This window comes from Dasypus novemcinctus, chromosome 19, assembly GCF_030445035.2.
Source record: "Dasypus novemcinctus isolate mDasNov1 chromosome 19, mDasNov1.1.hap2, whole genome shotgun sequence".
Lineage (NCBI taxonomy): Eukaryota > Metazoa > Chordata > Mammalia > Cingulata > Dasypodidae > Dasypus > Dasypus novemcinctus.
The window spans coordinates 9,456,926-9,481,971 of NC_080691.1; the positions used below are offsets into that span (position 1 = coordinate 9,456,926).

The window sequence follows — 25,046 nt, forward strand, 5'->3', positions numbered from 1 at the left end:
CTAGCCACGCCTACCAGCCTTCCAACCCACCTGTCAGCTATCCAGAAGAGAGCGAAGGAGTGAGAGAGTGACCGGGGAGAACGGAAAAGCAAGTGATGAATCTTGGTACAGGCGGGGTTCAATGTAAATTATAACAACCTTGAAGTTATTTCCAAACTAAAAGTTACAAAGGCGATCCACCTCAAATGCATGGAGGCAGTACAGGTCATGCCAAGGGCTTGGCTGTCAAACTGTGCACAGGCCCCTGGTTCGAGCCCCAGCTCCGCCGCTTCTGGGTTGCGCGACCTTAGCCGAGTCCCTCCCACTTCTGGCCTCGGTGTCCTCGATTGTCAAGTGGAATCAGTGATCACAGCGCCTCCCTCATGCGGCGGTGATGAGGAACGAGCTGGCACACGGGAGGACCGCTGGCTCACCTGCTGGCTCCCTCCTCCTGGCTGAGGCCCGAGAGAAGCACTCTCGTTTCCTCCCCAGCAGGAATCACAGACCCTCAGCTTAGCAGCTGGCCAGGGACTATGGGTGGAGAGGAACCGAGGAGCCCAGAAAAGGGGAGGCGAGAAGGAGGGAGGGAGGGAAGACAAAGCCTGCTGGGCCGCAGCTCCTGCCCTCAGCTCCAGCACCTGTGAGGCGGGCACCGTCCCACCTCCCTCGGGCACACTCTCCGATGCTCCTGTGGTCCACGCAGAAAACGTGGACGGGCCAGATGTAAGGTGACGGGGAGTGGGGGCGACAGTGTCAAGTCGAAGGTGACTGTCTGAAAGGGACACCCCGGAGGACGGCTGCCACGGAGGCATGGCCCCATGCCGCCAGGTCTTCTGGTTTCCCCAGGAGCCGGCGGGGACCCACGACGTGCACTGTGGAAATGTCAGCTGATGCAGCCGCTTTGGAAGAGTTTGGCAGTTTCTCAAAAAGCACAAGGGAAGCTCACCATGTGCCCCAGCAGTTCCACCCCAGCGCCTCTTCAAGAGAAATGGAGGCCTAAGTCCACGCAGAGGCGTGCACGTGCAGGCTCACGTGGCGCCAGTCGCCAGAGGCCCTGGTCCACCAGCTGGGGAGTGGGGGACAGACGGGGTCTACCCGCCAGGCGGTGATAAGGGGTGAGGCTAGGTGCACCCCAGCATGGGTGAAGCTGGCACATGGAGCTAAGGAGCCACACGATACACGACCCCGTGCCTACGAGTGTCCAGAAACGAGACATCAGAGAGGCAGGAGGCGGGTGGTGCTTGTCCAGGGCCACGCGCTGCCCGGTGGGGGCCCAGGGATTACTAGAGTCGACTCAGGATTATTGGGTCCTTGCCGTGTGGCAACTACTAGTCAAGTTCTGAAAAAGCTTTTGTGTCATCTGTGTATCTTAAAAAAAAAGAAATGGAAAAAACAAAATCCAGTTGTCAAATTTCAGTACAGAAAAGTCTTTAAAAGCTCTGGAAAGATCTCTCTTAAATTATGGTTAAAAGAAATTAAACATGGGAAGCGGACTTGGCCTACTGGTTAGGGCGTCTGCCTACCACATGGGAGGTCCGCGGTTCAAGCCTCGGGCCTCCTTGACCCGTGTGGAGCTGGCCCATGCGCAGTGCTGATGCACGCAAGGAGTGCCCTGCCATGCAGGGGTGTCCCCTGTGTAGGGGAGCCCCACGTGCAAGGAGTGTGCCCCGTAAGGAGAGCCGCCCAGCGTGAAAGAAAGTGCAGCCTGCCCAGGAATGGTACCACACACACGGAGAGCTGATACAACAAGATGATACAACAAAAAGAAACACAGATTCCCGTGCCGCTGACAACAACAGAAGCGGACAAAGAAGAACACGCAGCAAATAGACACAGAGAACAGACAACTGGGGTGGCGGGGCGGGGGGAGAAATAAATAAATCTTTAAAAAAATAAAATAAATTTAACAATTATAATGTACTTTTAAAAATGTTCTTAATAAGCAATAAAACTCAGTCCTTATATGTCCCTTTGAAATAAGGTCCCGGGACCCCCCCACCTTGGCTAAGAGGCCACTGAGGATCGGAGGGAATGTGTGAATTGCCCGAGACTGCGCGGCCAGGAAATGACAAAGCCCAGCCGAATCCTCCCAGATGCCCTGCCTTCCTGCCCGCCCTCGCCGCGGCCTTCGCGCCGAGCGCCCTTCCCGTGGGTGTTGGAGGCGCGCAGCCTTGGTGCGAAGGGCAGGCGGGGTCCCTGGCCCGACAGCGAAGGCGCCGCTTCCCCCGGGGCTCAGGCAGGCTCCCTGCCCGCGAGCGAGGCTCAGGCTCGCCAGGCCGGGGTCCTCTCCTGGAGCCCGACGCCCTGCACGTGGGGGCACCACGGCCCTCTTGGAGCTGCGCGGGGGTCCCCGGAGCTCAGGAGACGCTGGCGCGCTGGCCGCCCCGCGCTCTGCCCAGCAGCCTGGGTCCTCCCCAGCACGACACCGCACCAGGCTCGTGTGTCACCTGCGCGGAGCCGAGGGACTCAGAGGGGCCTAAGCCCGCGCCTGCCTGCGTCCACTGTGGCCCCTTCCTTCCCTCCGCGGCATGCCGCGCTGTGCCCACGTGGTGCTAGGAGCACCGCTGGCCCCACGCCCCGGGTGCCTGGGGGGTGCTGCCGGCAAAATACACCCCCGCTTCCAGACTTGCGCGGAGAAAGAACGTAAAATACACTCCAAATTTTTACATTGATCACATGTTGAGATTATAGTATTTTTGATGCATTGGGTTAAAGATAATACATTGTTAAAATTAATTTCATTTGTTCTATTTTGCTTTTTTGAAAATTAAAAATTACGTATGTGGCTCACAGTGTACGTCTGTTGGACAGAGAGATTTAAAACTGCATCCCCCTCCTCTTTCCCCCTCCTCCTCCCTTTCTCCATTCCTCCTATCCCCCTCCCGCCTCCCCCTCCTCCTCTCCCTTCTCCACCCCTCTTTTCTTCCTCTCCTCTCCCTCCTCCCTCCCTCCTCTTCCTCCCCCCCCCCCGGCCCCCACCCCGGCTCTGCAGCTTCCTCTAAGGCACCCTGGGGTCAGGGCCACCACTAGCCTATATTTCGCTGCTGGGCGAATTAGAAAAAGCCCCTTCCTGGAGACACCATGTGTTGCTGGGCCCCTGGAAGCCCGTAAGGATAATGGGTGGCCCTGATGGGAAACTGACAGCCTACATGCACAGCGCGTCCCTGCTGGGGCTTCTCGCCGCATCGTTCCACCTCGGCAGGTGGCAGGGCTAATGTCTACTCAGGCACGAGGACCCCAGCCCCAGAGGAAGGCGCCTGGTGACCTGCCAGACACTGGGGGCTTCCTTTGGATCTCGAGGTTTCTCTCTGGGGGAGTTTCCAGGGACTATGGAAACACAGAGACAGACCAAATGCTCGTTCCTGGCTTGGAAGAGTCCCCACACCTTGGACAGGCACTGCTGGTAACTGTCAGGACAGATGTGTGGACAGGCCTGGAAATCAGCCCTGCCCTCTGGGAGCTCAGACTCTAGAGCGGGGGCTGCTTGAGGCAATCTTCCTCTGGGGAAGCCCCAAAGAGTCCAGACGTTGGGCTCTGAGCACCACACGGTCTCTGTCACAATGACTCAACTTCCCTGTGGCCACAAAGGCTGCTTTAGACGACACATACATGAATGGATGTGACTGTGTTCCAATAAAACTTTATTTACAACCTCAGGCAGGGGGCCGGCTTTGGCCCACATTCTAGAACATGCTCTGGAACAGTGCTTTCAAACGGTTGGTCCATGGGCCAGATCCCCACTGCAGAGGCATTTTATGGTTTATTTTTAGCCACTTTATTTCTTTTTTTAATTACAATCCATTGCCAACACTTAAAAATAAGGCAATTTTTACTTAAAATCTAGGTTTCCAGTTTTTCCTGAAGACATGGCAATCCTGGGCCCCTCCTTACTCATGGCCGTAAGGGATGCCAGCTGACTGCTGCCTACCCTTCTAGAACAGAACATGTCCAATTTTCTACTTCGCTCATTTATGCCTTCTGCTTGGCCGCTGTAGCCTCCAACCTTTGACCCTGGTCCAAAGCATAACTGATTAAAACTGGCTGTGGTGATGGGCAGGCAGAGATGGGGATGGGAGAGGAATCAACCAGGGCGTGGTGTCCCTAAACAACGACTGCACCCTTTTATGTCCTGGATGGAACAATCAATCCCAGGGAACGGGGCATCCACATGCTGCTCCCACTGGGCAGTGCAGTCGGCTGACAGAATCACTTACTTTGACCACATCCTCGTCTGCGGACTTGCACTCCACGGACTCCGAGACGTCCGTCACGGCGCCGTTCTCCTCCACAGAGACCACCCTGACGGGCACGGAGACGGTCTTTCCAGTGAGGATGGCAGTGTTCAGAATTTCAGTGTCCTGGCAAAACAACCAGACACACCTGGGTCAAGGGTGCTAGTCAAGTCTGTTGGGCCCCAGGCTGTTCTAGGGGGAAACGTCCCCAAGTGACTGCCAGGTGACAAGACGCACTGTAGCACTTACCTTAGGAACTTGGGTAGAAGAGCTATTCTTGGGAACAATTTCCCATGAACGGTTAAGCATTTGCTTCTATTTTAGGATCAGCTTCCTAGTTTCCATAACAGCAACCAAAAATATTTATTATTTCTTTATATAGCAGACACCAGTTAAAAGTTACACATCCATTAGATTTTGGTTGTTTGCAATGGAAAGTAACTGGATAGCTTGGGCAAGTTACACATCAGTTAGGTTTTGGTGGTAGACAGCAGAAACTAAGCGGATAGCTTGAGCAAGTTACATGTCCATTAGGTTTTCGTTGTAAGCAACAGACACGAATAGCTTAAGCAAGATGGCACTGCGGTAGACGGAATAAAGTCCCTACCCAAAGGTGTGCCTATCCTTGTCCCCAGAACATGGGAATGTGTCATGTGATAAAAGGAATTTGGCAGATGGGGTTAAGTGAATGATCTTGAGATGGGGAGATAATCCTGGATGATCTGGGTGGCAGTTTGGCATTGTCTATGAATTCCAAAAATAGACATTGGGTTATGTTTGTAACCTGGTCTGTGCCTCTGGGCATGCTTAAGTTAAGATTACAGCTTTGATTGGGCCATGCCAATAGGACATTGAGTCCCCACCACAGAGAAACTGAACTGCAGAGAAGGGAGGTTAGAATTTTGAGCTGGAGCCCGGGAAGAGAAGACATGGGAGAGAGCAGAGCGGCTGAGCCTGGAGAGAATTGAGCTCTAGGAGAGAGACGAGACTTATCGCAGCCTACAGCTGATCTTGGAACCACAGAGGCTTAAGAGGAAGAGGAAGGCTGGACATCGGCAGCCATCTTGCCCCAAAACATGGCAGTAGACTTTGGTGAGGGAAGTACCTTATGTTTTATGACCTGGTAACTGTAAGCTCCTACCCCAAATAAATACCCTTCATAAAAGCCAACAGATTTCTGGTATTTTGCTGACTAATACCAGCATTAGTATTTGCATTGCACTGGCTGACTAATGCAACCCTAAATGCAATCATGAGGGTCTTTCCAAGAGGGAGGCAGAGGAGCGTCTGAGGGAGAGAAGGGGCGTGAGAATGGACGCTGAGGTCTGAGTGAAGTGGCCATGAGCCAGCAGGCATGGGTGCCTCTAGAAGCCTGGCAAGGTAAGGAAGAGATCTCCCCTAGCGCCAGCACCTTAATTTTAGCCCTGGAAGACTCAAAGATAACATGTGCACTCGTGGGTAGATTCCTGGTCACTCACAGAACCACAGGGAACCTGAAGGAGGCTTCTGGAAGACGGTACCCGGTTCAACTTCCAGGACGGGCAGCCTCTCCAGAGCGAGGTGGAATGCAGGGCTCTGACTGCTCCTCCCTTGAGCCCCTCTGCTGGAGTTTGGAATTATCTGGGGGGATTGGATTGGCCTCACTTGTGACAAGGGCCATCCCTCATCCACTCAGGGTGGGGTACCTGTGCTGACAACCCTACCAAGACTGGTTCCAGTGGGTACATAAAAAAACCAAGTCATTCTGCCCAAAGATAAAATGGCAACAATGTCTGCCACAACACATCAGGTGTCCACTACGAGATCAACGAGTAAGGTAAATTTTATCCCCAAACACCCACGACCCCCACACGTGGGTAATGGACAGCAGACCACGAGGGCTCCTTTATGCCACCTGTTGAGCAAACCAAACTGCTTCTGCTGCGCCTACGGTGCCCACTGCACCGCAATTCTGGGGTCTTCATTTACCCTGCTCATCATGACATGCACACTTGCCTCATGCATGTTGCAATTTGCAGAATGCTTAGGAAAATCCCTTTACTTTTGAGTCTGTAGACTACAATCTGCTTGCACTTTTGTAATCTTTCTCTTTACAGCCCATTTTCCCCAATGCCCTCTCCAGCAGCCCTGCTCCTGTTTTCAAGCAAGAGATGCGAGGAAAGAGATTTTTTTCTGTTCTTTCTCCAGGGTAGCAATTGACACACAAATGACCTGTTGTATTAAACAAGTGAGCTGTGGAAAGGGGCATGGGTCAAGCAGAGCTCCGGCTTCCTCTCTGGTGCTTGAGCCCACTGGCCTGCTGTCCAGCTGCCCTCTGCCGCGGCGTCTCCCCGGTCCACGGGATTCCGGGGCGGGGGCTGCGAGCTGGCCTCTTGCACGATGGCTATTACAGACGCTAAGAATACCTTAGAAATTCCCCAAGTCCATTTTCAGGTTCATTACAGGTAATGGGCTCAGAGTTGAGTCTTTACATTTTCTCTCAGAATGATCCTTGGCTAATGGTTTCATTAAAGCAGCAAACTCCCTCGTGGATTCATCGTAATTGTTTTTTCATGGTTGCTGCAGTTCCACTCACACGTGTGCACACACACACACGCCCTCCTCCGCTGAACACTCCCTACCCCTAAGCTGCACTGCGCCAGGGTCAAGGTGGATGGCGCTACGGAGACCCTTCCCAGCCCCCGCCCCGGTCGGGAGCAGTGACGACGGGGGCACTGCCTTCCGGGGAAGCTGGCTGAGCCGTGCGGGGCAGCTCCCTGCACTTTTTTTTTTTGGTCTTTATTTATTTTTTAATGTTACATTAAAAAAATATGAGGTCCCCATATACCCCCCACCCCCCTCACCCCACTCCTCGCCCCATAACAACAACCTCCTCCATCATTATGGGACATTCATTGCACTTGGTGAATACATCTCTGAGCACCGCTGCACCTCATGGTCAGTGGTCCACACCATAGCCCACACTCTCCCACGTTCCACCCAGTGGGCCATGGGAGGCCCTACAATGTCCGGTAACTGTCCCTGCAGCACCACCCAGGACACCTCCACCCCCGAAAATGCCCTGTACTTAAAACACTTCCTGACCAGCAATTTTGGCGTTCACTGCACGGTGGGCACTGTGAGTCCTGGATTATGTGTCACTTGTGTAAACTCGATGGCATCTCTCCATCTGTGGGGTTCTTACTTTCCTCATTTTATAGATGAGGGGCTGGGCTACCTCGTCTAAAGCAGCTTCCTGGCTGTCGAATTCTAGCTATCCGTGAAGGCTCAGCAGCCACTGGACAAATGCCGGGCACCGAGCGCGTTCTCGGCACCGGGTTAAAAGGCTGTGAATGGGGCAAAAGCCCTTGTCGTCCCAGATGGGAGGATGGCATGGAGACGCGAGCAGGTGGCAGGCACGGTCCTGGGTTTGTCAGGACGCCGCCACTAGCCAGTGACAAAGACCCGACTCACATTGTTCGACGTAACAAGGGGACACATGTCCCTGCATAATTCAAATAACCAAGACCCACGCCAGGCACCGTTAGAACCAGGCCCTCGGACGGCTGGAAGTGACTTCCGCCCCTCCGCAGGTCTCTCCTGTTTTCCGGTTTGGCTCCCTTAGCAGAGAAGCTGTTTCCACGGGGCGGCCGCCCCTTCCCAGCTCTGGGCTGGTGTTCTCCATGGCTGTGATCCACGTCCTTCTGGGAAAACCCTTCAGCTGGCAGTGACAGCCTCTGTGCCGAGCGTCCACATGTGGCCGTGGCCAGGGAGGTGGCAGGGCCCGTCAGCCCAGCTTGGCCGCCCGTGGACTGCGTGGCTCCTGGCCCAGCTCGCCTTTCCTGCCCCGTGCCGAGTCCCAGGAGCTGGCTGTGTGGACAGGTCTACACCGTGTGCCTCCTGGCTCGGGCTGGGTTTGGCCACGAGGCTCTCTGTGGGGGCGGGGAGGTCAGGGCACCAGGCCGGGGCTGTGTCCTTTCCCTCGGCATCCGGGCCTGCCTCTCCCCTCCCTCGGGTTTGCGAGGGCTCCAGCTTGCCTCCTCCCTGGCGTCTCTGCAAACTCTCCCTCCATCAACCTCTTGATGACACGGCGGAAGTCCCCGGAGCCGGGGCTCTGGATGAAGCAAAGCAACCCCAGTGGCACCCGGAAGGGCTGCTTCCAACGGAAAATCCGGGTCCTTGACCAGAAGACGGGCAAAGGGGACAGGCACCAAGGCCCATCACAAAGCCCGGTGCACGAGGAGGGCACGCCGCTTGCCCCGCTCCCTCTTCTGCACGGCTCATGTCCCCATGTCCTCTTCACGGGGCTCCCCCTGCCCAAGCGGCCGGGGAGTCCGGCTGTGGCCGTTTGAGGATATTTATGCCTCTCACCTCACCCGTCTCTCTGGGCCTGATGGCCTTTGAGTGCATTAGATTCAAACGTTTCATGTTTGCTCGATTAAGTCAGGATTAGGGCTTTGATTCTACCATGTCATCAGGGTGTGCAGGGTGGAGTCTCACCCCCTGGGTTGGCTGTACACATGGACGCTCGCTCAAGGAGCCTGAAGCAGATAGGCGAGAAGAAGATACACAGAGGAAGAGAGAGAGCCCCACAGACGTGGGGCAACTGGGATCCTGTGGCCTGGGAGGAGAGACGAGCCCCATGCCTGAGCGTCTGCAGCTGAAGAGAACTGAGCAGCTGAGCCTGTGCCAGCCCACAGCTGAGACGGGAAGAAGCTGGGCCCACGGCACCGGAAGAGGAAGGCTGGACCCTCGCAGACGTCGCTGCCATCTTGCTTCAACACGCGGCAACTGACTTTGGGGAGGAAGTAACCTTGAGCTGGACTCTCTAGGGCCTTGTAACTGTAAGCTTTTACCCCAAGTAAATACTCTTTATAAAAGCCCACAGACTTCTGTCCTTGGCATCGGCGCCCCTTTTGGCTGACTGATATACGCCGGTGGAGTCAAGTCACCCTTGAACACGATCACTGGCCCTCTCTGGACCTCAGGTTTCTCCGATCCTGCCCGGCCCCAGCACTCCCAAGCCCCCTCCACCTGCTCAGCTTCTTTCCGCCGTAACACTTCTCCCACCTGACGTGGGAGCTGCTCACTCCTTCTATTTATGCTTCTCGTCGGTCTCCCCCCAGCATGCAAGCTCTCCAAGGCCCGTGGTGAGAAGGCACGGAGGTTCTGTTAGCCTGGAAACAGCAGGCAGTGGAGCTAGGGAGGGGCTGGTGGTTGTGCACTTCGAGGACGGCCTACCCCTGGGACCTGGGGCCATGATGGGACCCTGGGAGAGGGTAGCGGGAAAAACCTTCAGGGGCGCCTGGAATGGGACACCGGGAAGAACCTGTCGTGCCTTCCAGGGGCTTGCGGTGGCTGGGGAGGGGTAGCGAACTCTTGTGCAGCATCCTCTGACCCCTGTGAATGAGCCGTTTTCTGGTTGGATTGTACTTTCTTGCTTCCCCTAAATAGGGGTGTGGCCAAGAGATGACAGATCACAATAAGCATTGCAGGAGCAGGTGGGGCAGTGAGCAATGCACAGCTGGCTGTAAAGAGAAGGCCTGCCCCTTGCCACGGGCCGGCGGAGAATGTTCTGGAGGGAGAAGTGATTTCCTGGAGGGAAGCACATTTGGTGTGTGTGCATACATGTGTACATAAATGCACATGGACACATGCACGTATGTACAGATACGTGCACACAAACACATGCACATATAGATGGTTGTTACTTTATTTTACATTATACTATACATACATTATACTCCGTTATGTTTTATAGTGTATGCGTTGTGTCATATTGACACAGGTGACGTGACATTATATACCTCTGTTTGCACCTCCAAATTCTTTACTTTCTTTTTAGGAGGCCCAGGGATTGAACCTGGGACCTTGTACACGGGAAGCAGGTGCTCCACCACTCAAGCTATGTACGTTCCCCCAAATTCTTGCTAGTTGAGCCCGGGCACACTATTTAAACGCGCACGGTTCTGTTTTCTGAAACGGACCCGCACCCGAGCCGGGCGGGAGGACGGCGGTGTGGGGACCGGCACAGACTCCCCGTTTGTCCCGCCCGGTACTTGCTGCTCAGGCCGCCCTCCTGCAAGTGCAGGGCACGACCCCGCTGCTGCGGCAGGGAGCGCGGCACGCGGGTCGACCCCGCGTGGGGGCCTCGCAGAAGACGGCGGGCACGGCTGCCGTGGGGACTTGCTGTATTATTAAAACGCCGCCCTGCTCCCCGTTCCGCCATCACTCAGAGAACTGTTGTTTTACTGAAAAAAAAATCAATAAAGCAAGGTACTTTAAATCACTGCCATTTCAGATCTGAAAAAAAGCCCACAGCTTCCGAGCACACACGCTTTGTCGCTGGATTTGCCCTCATAAATGTAAATTGGCTTGGCCGTTTTTCTGGGTAAACTGTGTTTTAAAATTTTAAATAAAGAGCACAGAACTACTTGGGGCCTTGCAAGGACTGACCGCAGCCCGGTTCCAGCGTGGCCGCCAGGAGAGGGTGGGAAGCCACCCCCAGGGAGGGCAGGGGCTGCCCAGGAGAGGGGAGAGGGGGTGACGGCCAGGGGGAGCCACACGGTGGGATCCCAGCCCGACACGCGCTGTGACGGGACGGCCTGGAAATGACACGCCGGGGAAGGGGGCCGCCCGCCGCTGTCCTCCGAGGGCTGGCGCAGGCACTTGCTGGTTTCCTCGACTAGAGAAGGGGGCGTCGGCAGAGCGACGCTGCCCAGAACGCGGGCCCAGCTTGGCGTGGCCCTTGGGCGTCCCGCAGGGTAGACTGAGGCAGACACCCTAGACTTTTCCTTGCTCTTCCTTCCCGTCTCTGAGCATCGCCTCCTCAGCTGTGCCCCTGGGGAGCGTTAGCTCGTCGCAAAGGTGAGATCAGGTCCCGTTTGTGAGTCGCCCGCAGGGCTGGGAACGCGTCCCTGTTGCCGGAGCGGGCATCCATGAGCCACAAGCTTCCTGCTTGAGCCGCTTTTCTCCCAGGAAATGGGGTGCATGGGAGGAAGAGAAAATATAATAAATAATGGAAACGGACTTTGGCCCAGTGGTTAGGGCGTCCGTCTACCACATGGGAGATCCGCGGTTCAAACCCTGGGCCTCCTTGACCCGTGTGGAGCTGGCCCGTGCGCAGTGCTGATGTGTGCAAGGAGTGCCCTGCCACCCAGGGGTGTCCCCCGCGTAGGGGAGCCCCACGCGCAAGGAGTGCGCCCATAAGGAGAGCTGCCCAGCGCGAAAGAAAGTGCAGCCTGCCCAGGAATGGCGCCACCCACACTTCCCGTGCCGCTGACAACAACAGAAGCAGACAAAGAAACAAGACGTAGCAAATAGACACAGAGAACAGACAACCAGGGGAGGGGGGGGATTTAAATAAATAAATAAAAATAAATCTTAAAAAAAAAAAAAAATAAATAAATAAGACGCTAATGCCTGCGCAGATGCGTCTAACCTGCGAAGACAAAATGCGAGCACCCTGTGTGTCTGTTTCAGGTGTTTTGCTTGTTTTATAAGAGAGGAAACAAGACCGATGGCTTTGAGATCCCCTTCGTCCTCTTTCCCAGCCCCACTGCTCAGTTTCCCTCTCCGGAGGTAACGCCAGGAGTTTGGCATGTACCTTCCAGCGTGTGACTTCTCCAGGAAGCCGCGGACACATCCAGAAAGCACGGCCTCGCTCTCCTGTACGTGCAGTTTATACAGACGCATCGGGTTGGAATCGCCCCAACGTGCTTTTTCCCTCTCCAGCTGAAGTTTCCAAAATTCATCCACGTCCTCATAGTTGTATCCATAGATCAATAGATAGATTCACATTTGTCATTTCTGCTAAGGACTGACGAGGGCGTGATCACATGCCTTTCCCATCTTTCACCTCCTCCTCCCCGTATCGACAGAAACGTCATGTTTCAAGTTCGCTGCCTTTACAGGTAACTACCCCCGCTCTCCCCGCGTGCTTCGTCCCAGCTCCTTCCTTTCAGCCTCTGGCCCCAGCGGGGAAGCCGCAGGCCTGGGCCGCACACGCCTGGGCCTCTGCGGCTCTTGGCCGTGGCCGCTCTGTCCACGCCGAGCAGCCGTGGCAGTTGTCCTCGGCCTGACGACCTGTCCACATGCGCCCGTTGTTTAATCCAACCCGTTGATGGCACTTCCTTGAGCAGCCCAGGACCCCACAGCAGTGGGTGGAAAGAGAGCAGAGGCCTCCAGCTCGGGGGGCTGGGGCGGTCTTGAACTTATGGACCTGAAATAAACTTCCTTTCTGTTTCAGCTACTTGTTTTGAGGGTTTTCTGTTACACGCAGCCAGAAATGACGCTGACTCCTACAGATATCTCCGCGTGCTTGAGATGTGGCCTCAGACAGCAACTCGTCCCACTTGCAGGGGCATTTCCAGGGTGGAACTGAGAGAAGCTGCGGCGATGCAAGGCAGGTCGCTGCTCCTGCAGGTGGAGCTGGGGTTTTGGGAACGGCGGGAGCGGCCCGGGCTGGCCGGGGCAGGGGGCCTGTGTTGAGCAAGGCCGACAGCAGGGCCTGGAGGGAAGGAGAGAAGCAGGGACCGACGACGCAGGCTAATTGGCAGCAACAGAAAAACTCCTCCAAGAGCGCTTCCGTCTGCCAGTTCCAGGAGTCTTAGTTAAAATGATGCGTGGCTCGCCAGCAGCCAGTCGCCAATCGCAGTGCTGATGAGCGAGGGCGCTGGAAATGAAGGTTCTGGACTCAGGGGCAGACGAGGCCCGGGGCCTTGCCATCTGCCTAACGAGCCGATGTTGTGAAGTGCAGCCGGCCACTTACACGATCCTGGGAGTAAGAATACCTTCTGGGGAAGCGGCTGTGGCTCAATCTGTTGGGCTCCCGCCTACCATAAGGGAGGCCCTGGGTTCGCGTCCCGGGGCCTCCTTGTGACGGCAAAGCTGGCCCAGGCACCACGGAGAGCTGATGGCCTGGGCACCATGGAGAGCTGATGGCCTGTGCGCCGTGGAGAGCTGGTGCAGCAAGATGCTGCAATGAAAGGGAGACAAGCAGATACAGAAAAAACATGCAGTGAATGGACACAGAGAAGAGACAGCAAAAGAAAAGGAACAAGCCGCAAGGCGGGGGAATAAATAAATAAATAAATCTGAAAAAAAAAGATGCCGACAAACAATTAAAAAGAAAGGAATCCCGTACGCCACGCATGCACGCACCCGGCACGTGGGGAGCCCCTCCAAGGTCCCCCCGCTAATGTCACCCTCCCTCTTACCAGGCAGGTGCAGGCCCCAGCTCTGCCGCCGGGCGTGGCCTAACGAGCTGTAGGAGAAGCAGGGGGACCTCGTCAGCCCCTGCAGATGGCAGGTCTCGCCACCCCGGCTGCCGCCTCCCCTTTGCCCATTCCCAGGGGAAATGTGCCCCAAGAGTTGGGTGTGACTTTTCATAGAATTGATTTGGAAAATGCACCGGAAGGTTCCCAAGGGTGAAATGTGCAGCGATGGGGAGGCTAACACTCCCGTCATTTGCAATTCGCAGCGCTCTGGATTGCACAGGTGCAGCGAGGACCCTGCAGCGGGGAGCGGGGGAAGGCGGGCAGGCCTCCTGGCATTTCTGGGTTACAGCAAGGAGGGTGCAGACTCTCCCTCTGCCCACCGGCGGGCCCATCCCCTCCAACTGCTCTTGGTTATACTATCTTTTTTTTTTAAAGATTTATTTTATTTATTTCTCTCCCCTTCCCCTCCGTTGTCTGCTCTCTGTGTCCATTCGCTGCGTGTTCTTCTGTGACCATTTCTATCCTTATCAGCGGCACCGGGAATCTGTGTTTCTTTTTGTTGCATCGTCTTACTGTGTCAGCTCTCCGTGTGTGCGGTGCCATTCCTGGGCAGGCTGCGCTTTCTTTCGCGCTGGGTGGCTCTCCTTACGGGGCACACTCCTTGTGTGTGGGGCTCCCCTACGTGGGGGACACCCCTGCGTGGCAGGGCACTTCTTGTGCGCATCAGCACTGTGTGTGGGCCAGCTCCACTCGGGTCAAGGAGGCCCGGGGTTTGAACCCTGGGCCTTCCATATGGTAGGCGGACGCTATATCAGTTGAGCCATGTCCGCTTCCCGTTGCTTATACTGTCTTGACTTCACAATTGTGCCTAGAAATTTCAGCATGTCAGTGCATTTTAAATGTGTGAAGTGTCTGGTGTGGGCACTCAGAGCAGAGTGTGAGCTGAGCCTCCTTAGTTTAGCTGGGCGCAAGAGAAGTGCGTCAGCCCCCCAACGGCCCGTCTTGATGGGGCACCTCTGATGTGCCAGGCAGCAAGCAACGGGCTAGTGCACACGGGACGAGGAGACTGTCTTCATCCTTGGCAGAGAATTCACACCTGGGTCACAGTCACTTTAGATCTTCAACTTGGCAGGTCATGGCAGGGCACTGGGCATTAGACGCCCTTGCCTCGAAGGTCAAGTGCTCCAGCGTGAGCGCTCCTCCGACTGACCCTGGCTTCCCCCAGCAGCCCACAGACGGGATGGGGAGCCCCAAGTGTGGCTCCAGGCGGCCCCCAGCTCTGGCTTATTTCCTCCCACACCAATCCCACGAAGCAGGCACATTACTTTTTCCTGGCATCGCAGCTTGGTAAAGAGTCACGGAAAACTGGAGTGATTTGCCCCAGAATCTCCTGCCGTAAGTGCAGGGGTTTGGTGGGCGGGCAGCAGGTTTGGACCCAGGTGGGACTGGCCTCAGGGTCCCGGCTCCGGACCACTCACCATCTGACAGAAAACCCCAAACGGGCTGGACTTTAAACAAGTGAATTATCAATGCTGCCAGGAAGCTCCCTAAGAAACAGCGTTTCTGAGATGCAGGTCACATGCCAGGCACCTCGTCATCTACTGCGTACGCGTCTGTGGTTTCCAGGAGCTTCGATAGGATATTATCTCTTCAGATATTCCTTCCGCCCTTTTTCCCTTCTCTTTTTCTTCTGGGAAACCCATGATACATATGTTTGCATGTCTTTTGCTGTCATTTAGTTCCCTGAGACCTTGTTCAATCTTTCCCATTCTTTTCTTCATCTGTTCTTTTGTATATTCACTTTTAGAGATCATTTCTTCAAGCTCACCAATTCTTTCTTCAGCATCCTCAAATCTGCTATTATATGATTCCAATGTTTTTTTAAAAATTTCATTTATTGCACCTTTCATTCCCATAAGATGTATTTTTCTTTGTATGCTTGCAAATCTTCTTTGTGCTCATCCAGTGTCTCCTTAATATCCTTAATCTCTATAGCCATCTCATTGAATTTATTAAGGAGATTTGTTTGAATATCTGTGATTAGTTGTCTCAATTCCTTTGTGTCATCTGGAGGCTTATCATTTTCCTTTAACTGGGCCATAGTTTCCTGTTTCTTGGTGTGTATTGTAATTTTTTGTTGGTGTCTCGGATCTGGCTTACAAGAGTATGTATTCTGGGTGCAGTTTTTCTCTTTAGTTTAGGGCTTCCTGCCTTTTCTCCCTTGCTGGTTGCACAGTAGGAGCCAAGTATGTAGTTGGTGCTGTAAGCTGTGGAGGCTTAAGCTGCCTTCATTGTGCCAGGGACCAATGAAGCTTCTCCCAACTTTCTCCTTGCCTGAGGTAGGAACAGAGTCACAGCTGTGTGGAATAATTCAAGTGCAGGCCTAGACTGTAGTTGACCAGAGAGACTGATGAAACTTCACAGCCCTTTCTCCCCTGCCTGGGCGGGGGGGTGGGGGGGTGGTGGAACTGCAGGTGTGGGCAGCAGTTGATGCAGTACGGGTCCAATATGACCACAGTTGCCCTGATAGACTTCCAACTATTCAGTCTGTGCCAGCCAAAGCTACCTGCAGTTACCTGGAGAGGCTGGTGCAGGGTCCCCAGCCTCCTCCCTGACAGAGGTGGGCCTGAAGCCTAGGCTAGGGCTGAGGGCTGACTGGGTGAAAGAAACTGGTTCCTACTGTCTCTGTGATTTTCTGTCAGTCTGGCTTCACCTCAGGCTGGGCGTGGAGTCAAAATGGCAGCTACCATCCTCTTTCTGACTTGGGCAGATTCACACCCCAGCTGTTCCAGGGTTATATCTTAGCCAGCTGAGTCCACCAATCAGTAGCTGAAATTGACATTGAACTGTCTCCTCCTCCCTTGTTTTTGGGAAATAGAGCTTCCAATTCCAGCCACAGAACACCTCCTGGGGCGGCTTGTGCCTCCAGTGGAGGATGGGCACCGGCCTCCCAGGTGTGGAGCGCTCTACTTACGAGTTTTCTCTGCAGATGGGCAGTCTCCTCCTTCCACTCCTTCAAGGATGTGGCAGGATGCTCTTCTGGTCTCCTGGAGCCCCCAAACAGGTGCTTCAGCAGCTCCAGAGAGCTCTGGGTGTTTACTAAGTGCCCTGTAGGAGGAGCTGGCTCTAGGAGCTCCTTACTCTGCCGCCATCTTGCTGGTTGTCTCTAAACAAATCATTTTTATTGATATACATTAATAAAGCATAAAATTCATCCAAAGTGTGCAATCACTGGTATTTGGTGAAATCACGTCAGTTGCTATTAGAACATTTCCATTATTTCAATAATAAAAATAATAATGAACAAAAGCTAGACAAACAAATAAACAAGATTCTCCCAGGAGGGGGATTGGAGGGCACGGAGCTTCTTGAAGACAATCAAGGAAGGACTTCCCTCTGGTTCCAAGATGGCCCAGGCTCAGGAAAAGAAGAGGGAGCTTATCCGCCTGCCGCCAAGCTCTGGGTCAGAAACTTGCAGGGCAGTGCCAGCCTTGGACACGGCTGGGGTGGCTTGGCAGGGAGGCAACTCCAGATGCGGGAGAGCAGAGAGAGCCGACAGAGGACTGTGGCTTGGGCGTCAGCCAAAATGCCTCCCTCATGGGAAGCGGACTTGGCCCAGTGGATAGGGCGTCCACTTACCACATGGGAGGTCCGAGGTTCAAATCCCGGGCCTCCTTGACCTGTGTGGTGAGCTGGCCCACGCACAGTGCTGATGCGCGCAAGGAGTGCCATGCCATGCAGGGGTGTCCCCCGTGTAGGGGAGCCCCACGCGCAAGGAGTGCGCCCTGTAAGGAGAGCCGCCCAGCGCGAAAGAAAGTGCAGCCTGCCCAGGAATGGCACCGCACACATGGAGAGCTGACACAGCAAGGTGACGCAACAAAAAGAAACACAGATTCTCGTGCTGCTGACAACAACAGAAGCGGACAAAGAAGAACACACAGCAAATAGACACAGAGAACAGACAAATGGGGTAGGGGCGGGAGGGGAGAAAAATAAATAAAATAAATCTTTAAAAAAAAAATGCCTCCCTCACTGGGACAAAAGGCTGGAAGGGGGAGAAAAAGGCGTGAGTCTTTCAGGGTCATGTGGAATGGCAGGTGAGGGCTGGACATCCGAGCTCGTTACTGGGAAGAAAGTGATGAATTGTTTTTGCACCCCCATGTGAGAGGCAGAGGTGGTACCCCGTGGTGCGCTCAGGTGCAGTCAGCCACCCGATTGGTCTATTCTGATTGGTTGGAGCCTGTGCCACCCCCTCAGGTACAGGGCTGGAATATGGCCTTTTGTACAAGCTGGAGCAGAAGATGGGAGGTAGCCAGCAGCCCACGGTGCCCTCTGCACGACCCGTTGGAGGCGGCCCAGCCATTACCTTCTTAATGAGAATCTTGCATGGGTCTCCTTGGGGCAACCGGAGAATTAGAATAAAAAAGGTAGTTGGCCTTGCTGAAAATAACCTACAGCCCCAGGCATGTGGAAAATGACCTACAAGGGCCCAGGCATGTGGCTTTTCAATTGCAAAGGACTGTGCTCACGTATTAGTCACAGGAAGTTAAAACCAAGCCTCGTTCCTCTTCCCACTGCAGCTGTGTCTGCCAGCCCTGACCACGGGAGAATCACAAACGCGGGAGAGTAAACCATTTAACAGATCAATCCCAGGAATTGCGGCTTGTCTCGAATGGTGGCTGAGCAAATCTCCCTCCCTCCCTGAGGACATATACTAACAGCTCTGTGGGTTTGCAGCAACAGACCAATAATTCCGGGCTCTGGCACTCCAGGGAAACCCAACTCCCACCTCATTTACTTCCAATTCACTTGCAGTGCAAACTGGGGTGGCAGAGGCGAACTTTACTTATCTGTCAATTTGCTTCTAAGGCAAGATAGAGATTCTGTTCTGAAATGTGCATTTAAAACAAGAAAGCAATACAGTTTAAGAAGGCCCGAATCTGCAGAAGATCCAGCCCCATAATTGAGTTATCAAATCACAGTGTCCTTGGGGGGCGGGGCAGGAAATATCAGGCATCAACCTGGTTGAGAAATGTCGATATTTTTGCAACCCGACCAAGACAGGAGGCAGGTGAGAAATGTGTACTTCATTTTCCCAAAGTGTGGTCTCTCTCACTGCTTTCAGTACTTCTGCATCACTTATGTACATACATGTTACTGCTATGGATTGAGGGGTCTCAATCCAACCTAAGGGCAGAGGCTGCTTCAGTGATTTTAGAAGGAGGCAAAAGTGGACTGTGGTGCCTGCTCCTCCCACCCCTCACGATCCACTCTCTTGCCAACAGCCCACCCCAGCGTGAGGGGCATGTCCCGTGTGTGTCCACGACTGGACTCCTCTCTTCCTGGCCACGCCCCGGGCCCCTGGCAGTTAGGGGGGCTGTGTGATGGTGGCTAATGGGGTGTGCATGAAGATGAGGAGTGTCCCTTCTGGGCAGGGGCCCTTGCTCTGCCTCCTCTCTTGCTGATGGGACAGCTAGGTGGCAGTGCCACCGGATGGGACAGGCTGAATCCCCGAGTCACGGGATGGAGGCGAGCGCAGGCCACCTGCATGGCCTTTGGCAGGAGTGAGATGAACAAACTGGGCTGTGTGGAATCACTGAAAGCCCAGCGCCTGCCTGGTGTGGGAGCTAGCAGTCTATATCTAGACAAACCGCCCGGAGAAGCCGTGCTGGCGTCCACCCTCCCCCAGGGAGGCTCCAGGAGACGCACTTGTGTTGAAGTCTGGTAGACTGAACTGAGAGGGTGCCATTCCAGGAGTGCTGCTATTTCAAGGAGAACCCCAGGGCGAGGCGAGAGCCTAATCCAGGGCCGGGGATTGCCAACCGTCCTGGGCGATCGTGGGAGGGGATTTTGGAGGTGGGCTTTTGGTGCTCACAAACCCAGAGGGAATTTCATCCAGTGAGGATTGGGGGCTGTGAGCAGGAGCTGACTCTGGAAAACTCAAGCGAGTGGGTTCGCTGGAAGGTTCTCGATGGCCAGGGGTTGCTCAGGAACAGGACGGTCACCACCTTCTGACCTGGACGGCAGAGGGGCTGCCACGTCTCGGGGGGATGTCCATGAGCTGTGGGCTTGTCCTTGCATCGCGCCAGCCGTCTGCCAAAGCAGTCCAGTTGGCCCGGTTTAGGTGCCTGCCCATCAGGGGCAGCAGCAAGGTGGCGAGGGAGGGAGCTGGTGGTCTCCCCGCCGCTCCATGGACGGTGGCTGGGGCTGGGCACTCTTCAGTGGGGTTGGAGGCAAAGCCCTCTCCAAATCTGTGGCTGCCCCGGAAGGCCAGAGAGCTCACATGTTAGAGGACCCAACCAATTCTGCTGTAGTTCCTGGCACAAAGGTCTCATTTCTTCTTCATAGTTACCTGCCCGATTTGGTCATCAAAAAACACCGTCAGCCTTGACCATAATCACGCTAAGCATCTACTACTTAAATAATGGGTGACGCTGCCCCCTACTGGCAGGGACCAGAAATACAAAGTATCACGGCAAACACGCATTATGTGTGACTTTTTATGCATGACTTCTCTTAACAGAAACAACGAACCGCAGCCCACACACCTGACCACAGTAGAATGGAGTTTACCTAATATTTTGACTATTTTCTAGCTCTATGGAGGTAAAATATACATATAGCAAAATTTAGCCATTTTGAGTGTACAGCTGGGTGAGTTTTAGTAACTTTATAACAGTTGTGCAATCTTTACTGTGATTGAGTTTTAGAACATTTCCATTACCCTAAAAATTCCCTTGTGCCATTTGCAGTCACCCTGCTCCTACCTCTATCTCTAGGCAATCACTGATCTGCTTTCTGTCTCTATATAGTTTTCACTTTTCTAGAAAGTTCATACAATAGGTATTTTAGCTTTTTAATTTTCATTCTTTTATGCTTGGTTTCTTCCATCACAGTTGTTTGGTGCCTCCGTATTTGTTTCTTTTTTCACTGAAGAGTGTTTAAGCATCTGGCTGAGCCACACTTTGTTTTCCCAATCTTCCGCTAAGGGACACTTGGATTGATTCCACTTTTTGTCTGTTATGAATACTGTTCCTATGACTCCTTGTGTATCCGTCTCTATGTGGACAGAGGCTTTCATTTTTCCTAGATACCTGGGAGTAGAATTGCTGGGTTGTATGATAAGTGTACATTTTACATGTTAAGAAGCTGCCAAACTGCTTTCCCCAAAACAGTTTGTTGTTTTGCACTCCCACCAGTGTGGGATTTGAATTTCTGCATATCCACACCAATACTCATTATTGTCTGTTTTTCCATTGAGTCATTCTGTCCTGTGAGACAGTATTTCTTTGTGATTTTAACTTCCATTTCCCTAAAGACTACTGATATTGAGCATTTTAATTTCCTTTACATTCCACATTTAAATTATTACTGCAGCTATGTATGTATTAATAATGGCTTGAATTTAACAAGCCTTTGCTCTAACATCAGATTCAGTCTTTATGCTAAGAAAATAAGAAAAGAACCAGATAATACACCCATCATCAACCAAATAAGCGAATAAATACAAACTGAAGGAAACAAGAAGGGCAGTGAGAAGATCTTTCCATAGCAGGCACGGCAAAAGCATGCTTTTTGCTACCAGCCATTTATGTTAACTTTCAAAATGCATTCAATTAAAAGTCCTAAAGCTTCTCCTCCCAATTTCCCCATTTTTTTATACCTGCCTGTGTCTATACCAGCAAATAACTGTTGAGTAACGAGCTCTTCAGGACACCTGAGGAGGAGCCCTGGCTGCTGCCTGCTGAGCACGTGGCGTGTGCTCTTTCCGGGCCGTCTCTCTCTGCCCTCGGTGGGGCAGGCCCTCGGTCACGTCGTCATCACCACCTCCTGCCCCGTTAACAGGTGTGTCTGCTCAGGAGCCTGGGAGGGCCCCACAGAGCCCGAGCTGTGCCATGACAAGGGTGCACCCAGCGGGCAGCGGCCAGAGAGCCTCCCTTGCTGACCCCGGGTTGATCTCGCAGAGTAATTAAAACCTTCTGCCAGTTAGCGGAACAAGGCTCCAGTTCTCTGCGCCTGGGCCCCGCTTTGCGGATTTAATTTTGAGGAGCATAGCAGTTAATCCGGTCACAGAAATCCCTCGTCCCATCTGGAGTTCCTGACATACCGGACAAATAAAACCTGGGGAGAAAAGAGGCTCTTTTGTGATGAAGAGAGTTTGTTGATGCTGTGCTTTTTCCGGTAAATTCAAGAAAGAAGATTTGGCTGAGGATTAATGGGCAATAATTAGCAATAATAAGGCGAAGGGCAGGCGCAGGGAAGCTTTTGGCTCGCCGCACGGCTGCCCCCGTGGTGGAGTGGAAAGTCAGGCCGCCCCGCTCAACTCTGCCTTCTGCCATGTATTAGCCGTGCCCTTGGAAAACTCTGTGTGCCTCAGTTTCTTCCTTTTTAACGTCGGCTGCCGAAGATCACGCGGGGCACTCAAGGCTACAGAAATGCATCCGTTCTCCATTCTGGAGGCCGGAAGCCAGACACCAAGAAGCCAGCAGGCCCGCTCCCTCCGCGGCTGGCTCCGAGGGTGGGCTTCCCTGCCCCCTCCAGCTCCTGGGAGCACCGGCGCTCCTCGGCTTGTGGCGCAGCCTCTGTCCTCACTGCCCCCAGCGTGTCTCTGTCGCTGTGTCCTGCTCTGTCTCTTCTGGACCACGCATTGGCTTCCCGGCCTCCTAATCCTGCAGGCCCTCCTGACCCCATCTCGGTCCCTACCTTAGTTCCACCTGCAAGGGTCCTCTTTCCAAAGGAGGTCGGATAGGATCTGCACCTTGGTGGGCCACAGTCCCACCCGGCCACCCTCCCAGGGGGCAGAACTCACGAGCCGTAGAAGGAGCTGCGGCGCAGCCCACGCGGGGCATGGCGAGCTCCACGTGTGCCCTTCTGCGCGGACGTCTTCTCGCTGGCGGAGTCGCAGGGTCGGGTGGGAAAGGACGAGGGCAGACGCGCTCCTGTGGGACGACGGCGCGGGAGGGGCCCCGGGGCTGGGCCTGGCGAGTCCCGCGCGTGGGGGACCGTCCCGCCCCCTCGGCTGTGCGGAGGAGGAGCCTGGAGCCGGCATGGAGCCAGGACAGAAGCCAGGCCCACCTCTAGGGCAGGGGTCCTCGCCTTGCTTGTTCCACGGACCCCTGTGCCAGCCAGGCGAAACCACGGACCCCTTCTCAGAAGGAAGTGGCGGAGAGTTTTATGACGCTCAACATCGGCATGTCTTTAAATCAAATTTTAGGATTATTCAAAAATCACGTTTCACAACTTTCCCTTAATTTCAACACCTGATAACCTAACACGGTTCAACATCTGTTCAAACAGTCATTTTCAGCAAACATTCAGAAATTTGAGATTTCCCACAGGGTCATAAAACCATCTCTGCCATCCTTGCCAATCTTTTTGGAGGCAGGTATCCACTGCACTCACAACACGCTCCGTCAACATAAAAACCACACTAATAATTTTTTTCAACTTATCATGGTCATCAGTTATAAAAACGGGAGGTCATTATTAGGTTGACAGTGCTGGGGTTTATTCAAGAAGAGAAGCATATTCCCTCTGGAGTCTGAACTGTTGCTTTTCCAAAGGGGAAACGGGGCATGATATAAATGAAAGAACAAAATCCAGTGTGAACTCGATGTATCAGCGAGGAGTTTGTTTCTCTTTACTGATGCATTTTTGTTGGCTGGATCATTTTACTTTCATCTTGTTGAAACCTCATATTGGTAATGAAATCCTTGAAACTTAAAAAGCACAAAATCCCTTGGCTAAACTGTGGATGGTCTAAGCTAAAAGAAACAATTAGATGATTGTAGAGATACGGCATGAAAATCTACCCATTATGGAATGTAAACCAAATATGAATTAGGTAAGGGAAAGTGTGTATTTTAAAATAAGATTAGATTGGGTAAAGAAATACACAGAAATTGTTTAGGTTCTAAAAATTATGCACATACAGGTGTCTAATACCTTTGCATGTAAATTTCTACTAAAGCATGTTTCTGACCCTCCACCTTGATTTATGTTTCCTAGATAATTGGGACTTTGAGCCGTACTAGTCAAGAAGGACCTCAGAAACAGGGGGGGAATTATACACCAGAAGGGCTTTTATGATTCCTCTAATTTAAGAGTTACTGGTCCATTATGTTAAGAAGAAAGATGAAGGAACCCTTCTTAGCAATATTTTTAAAAAGACAAGTTATTTACTTATTTACTAAGAAATGTTAACTGTAATATTTCCTTTATATTAATGTGCTAAATAAATTATATTTTGAATTTTCAAAAACAAAAACAAAAAACCCACACTAAGTCTGCAGCATACTGTGCATTATTTAATAAATATATCACACCCACACCAACATGTCCTCACAAGAATAATGTTGTTTTGAATTTCCATTCAAGGTCAAGGAGCCCCTGAAATCCTCCTGGTTCAGAGCTCCTGCTCCAGACCTGCCTTCTAAGCAGGGTCTAAGTCAAAGCTTCCTGGGAGCTCTCCTCATCCCGTTGGCTCTCACCCCCCGGTGGGCTGTGGTATTTGGCCTCTCACTGGGAGCTGAGCTACCAGCACTCTCTATATGGCTCTACTGGGGAGAATTCACCTGCTGCCCATTTCACCCATTTAAAGTGTACAATTCAACGATTTTTAGTGTATTCACTGGTGTGCCACCATCACCACAATCAAGCTTAGGACATTTCCACCACCCTAGTAATCCCCAACCCTTCCCAGCCTACTCTCCACGCTGGCTCTATGGATTTGCCTGACGGAGCCATTTCACACAGCTGCAGTCACACACAAAGGGGCCTTTTGTGTCCAGCACAATCTACTCAGCGTAACGGTTCCACCAGGTTGTGGCAGAGAGCAACGCTCGCTCATTTTTGTGCACTCTTGACTTGAGGGCGGCATGATTGACCAGGCATTGTACGCTGAAATGGCTACATCACCGAGCACTTGGGAAGCACCAAGCACTGGGCTTACAGCTTAGGTCACTTCAATGGAAATGCCTGCAGAGTAAGTGCGGTGGACCTGGTGGGAAGACAGCAAGCGGGGTTCACCCCTGGTCTGACAGGGGAGAGAGGGTCAGCTTCCTCTCAGCTCCGCAGGTGGCCGCCTGGTGAGAGCCTGGGCCTTAGAATGCCAGATCTTCTGTTTCTTTTAAGAGAAGTCAGGAACCTGGGTTGATTTGTGTGAAATCTCCCAATGGATAAATAGGGACAACAAACAAAATTATGTCTTCTAGCTTGATTTGGCCGAAGGGCTTATCCAACTCCACTTGTAAGGCAACAAGATGGTTTTTAAATAACCACAGCAGACCACACACATCCCACCGGTCATCTGGGAGGGCAGATGACCAGCTCATCCTGGCGTGCCCAAACTGAGGCAGTAAAAACACCGAAGTCCCACATTCCAGGCTCCTGCTGTCGCAGGCAGGCTGGACACTGGCTACCTTCCTGCGAGGCCAACCGACCACTCCCAGGAGGTGCCGGTATCTGAGGCCTGTGCCTGCTGGCCCTTGGGAATTACCCTTAAGAGACTCATGAAGGAAGGAGGGAGGCAGGGGAGGAGGGAGGAAGGGAGGAGTAAGGGAAGGATGGAGGGAAGGACGGAGGGAAGGAGAGCAGGGAGGGATGGAAGGAAAGCAGGGAGGGATGGAAAGAAGGAAGG

The 25,046-nt window shown here is 53.3% G+C and overlaps 1 protein-coding gene across 1 annotated transcript in view; it reads right to left on the bottom strand.

The window, feature by feature from the left end:
- The window catches only part of TMEM132C (transmembrane protein 132C), a 377,044-nt gene that overhangs the window by 33,043 nt on the left and 318,955 nt on the right, over positions 1-25,046 (bottom strand). The window contains 1 exon segment of the mRNA XM_058281216.1: positions 4,194-4,337. Coding sequence (XP_058137199.1) covers positions 4,194-4,337 — 144 coding nt within the window.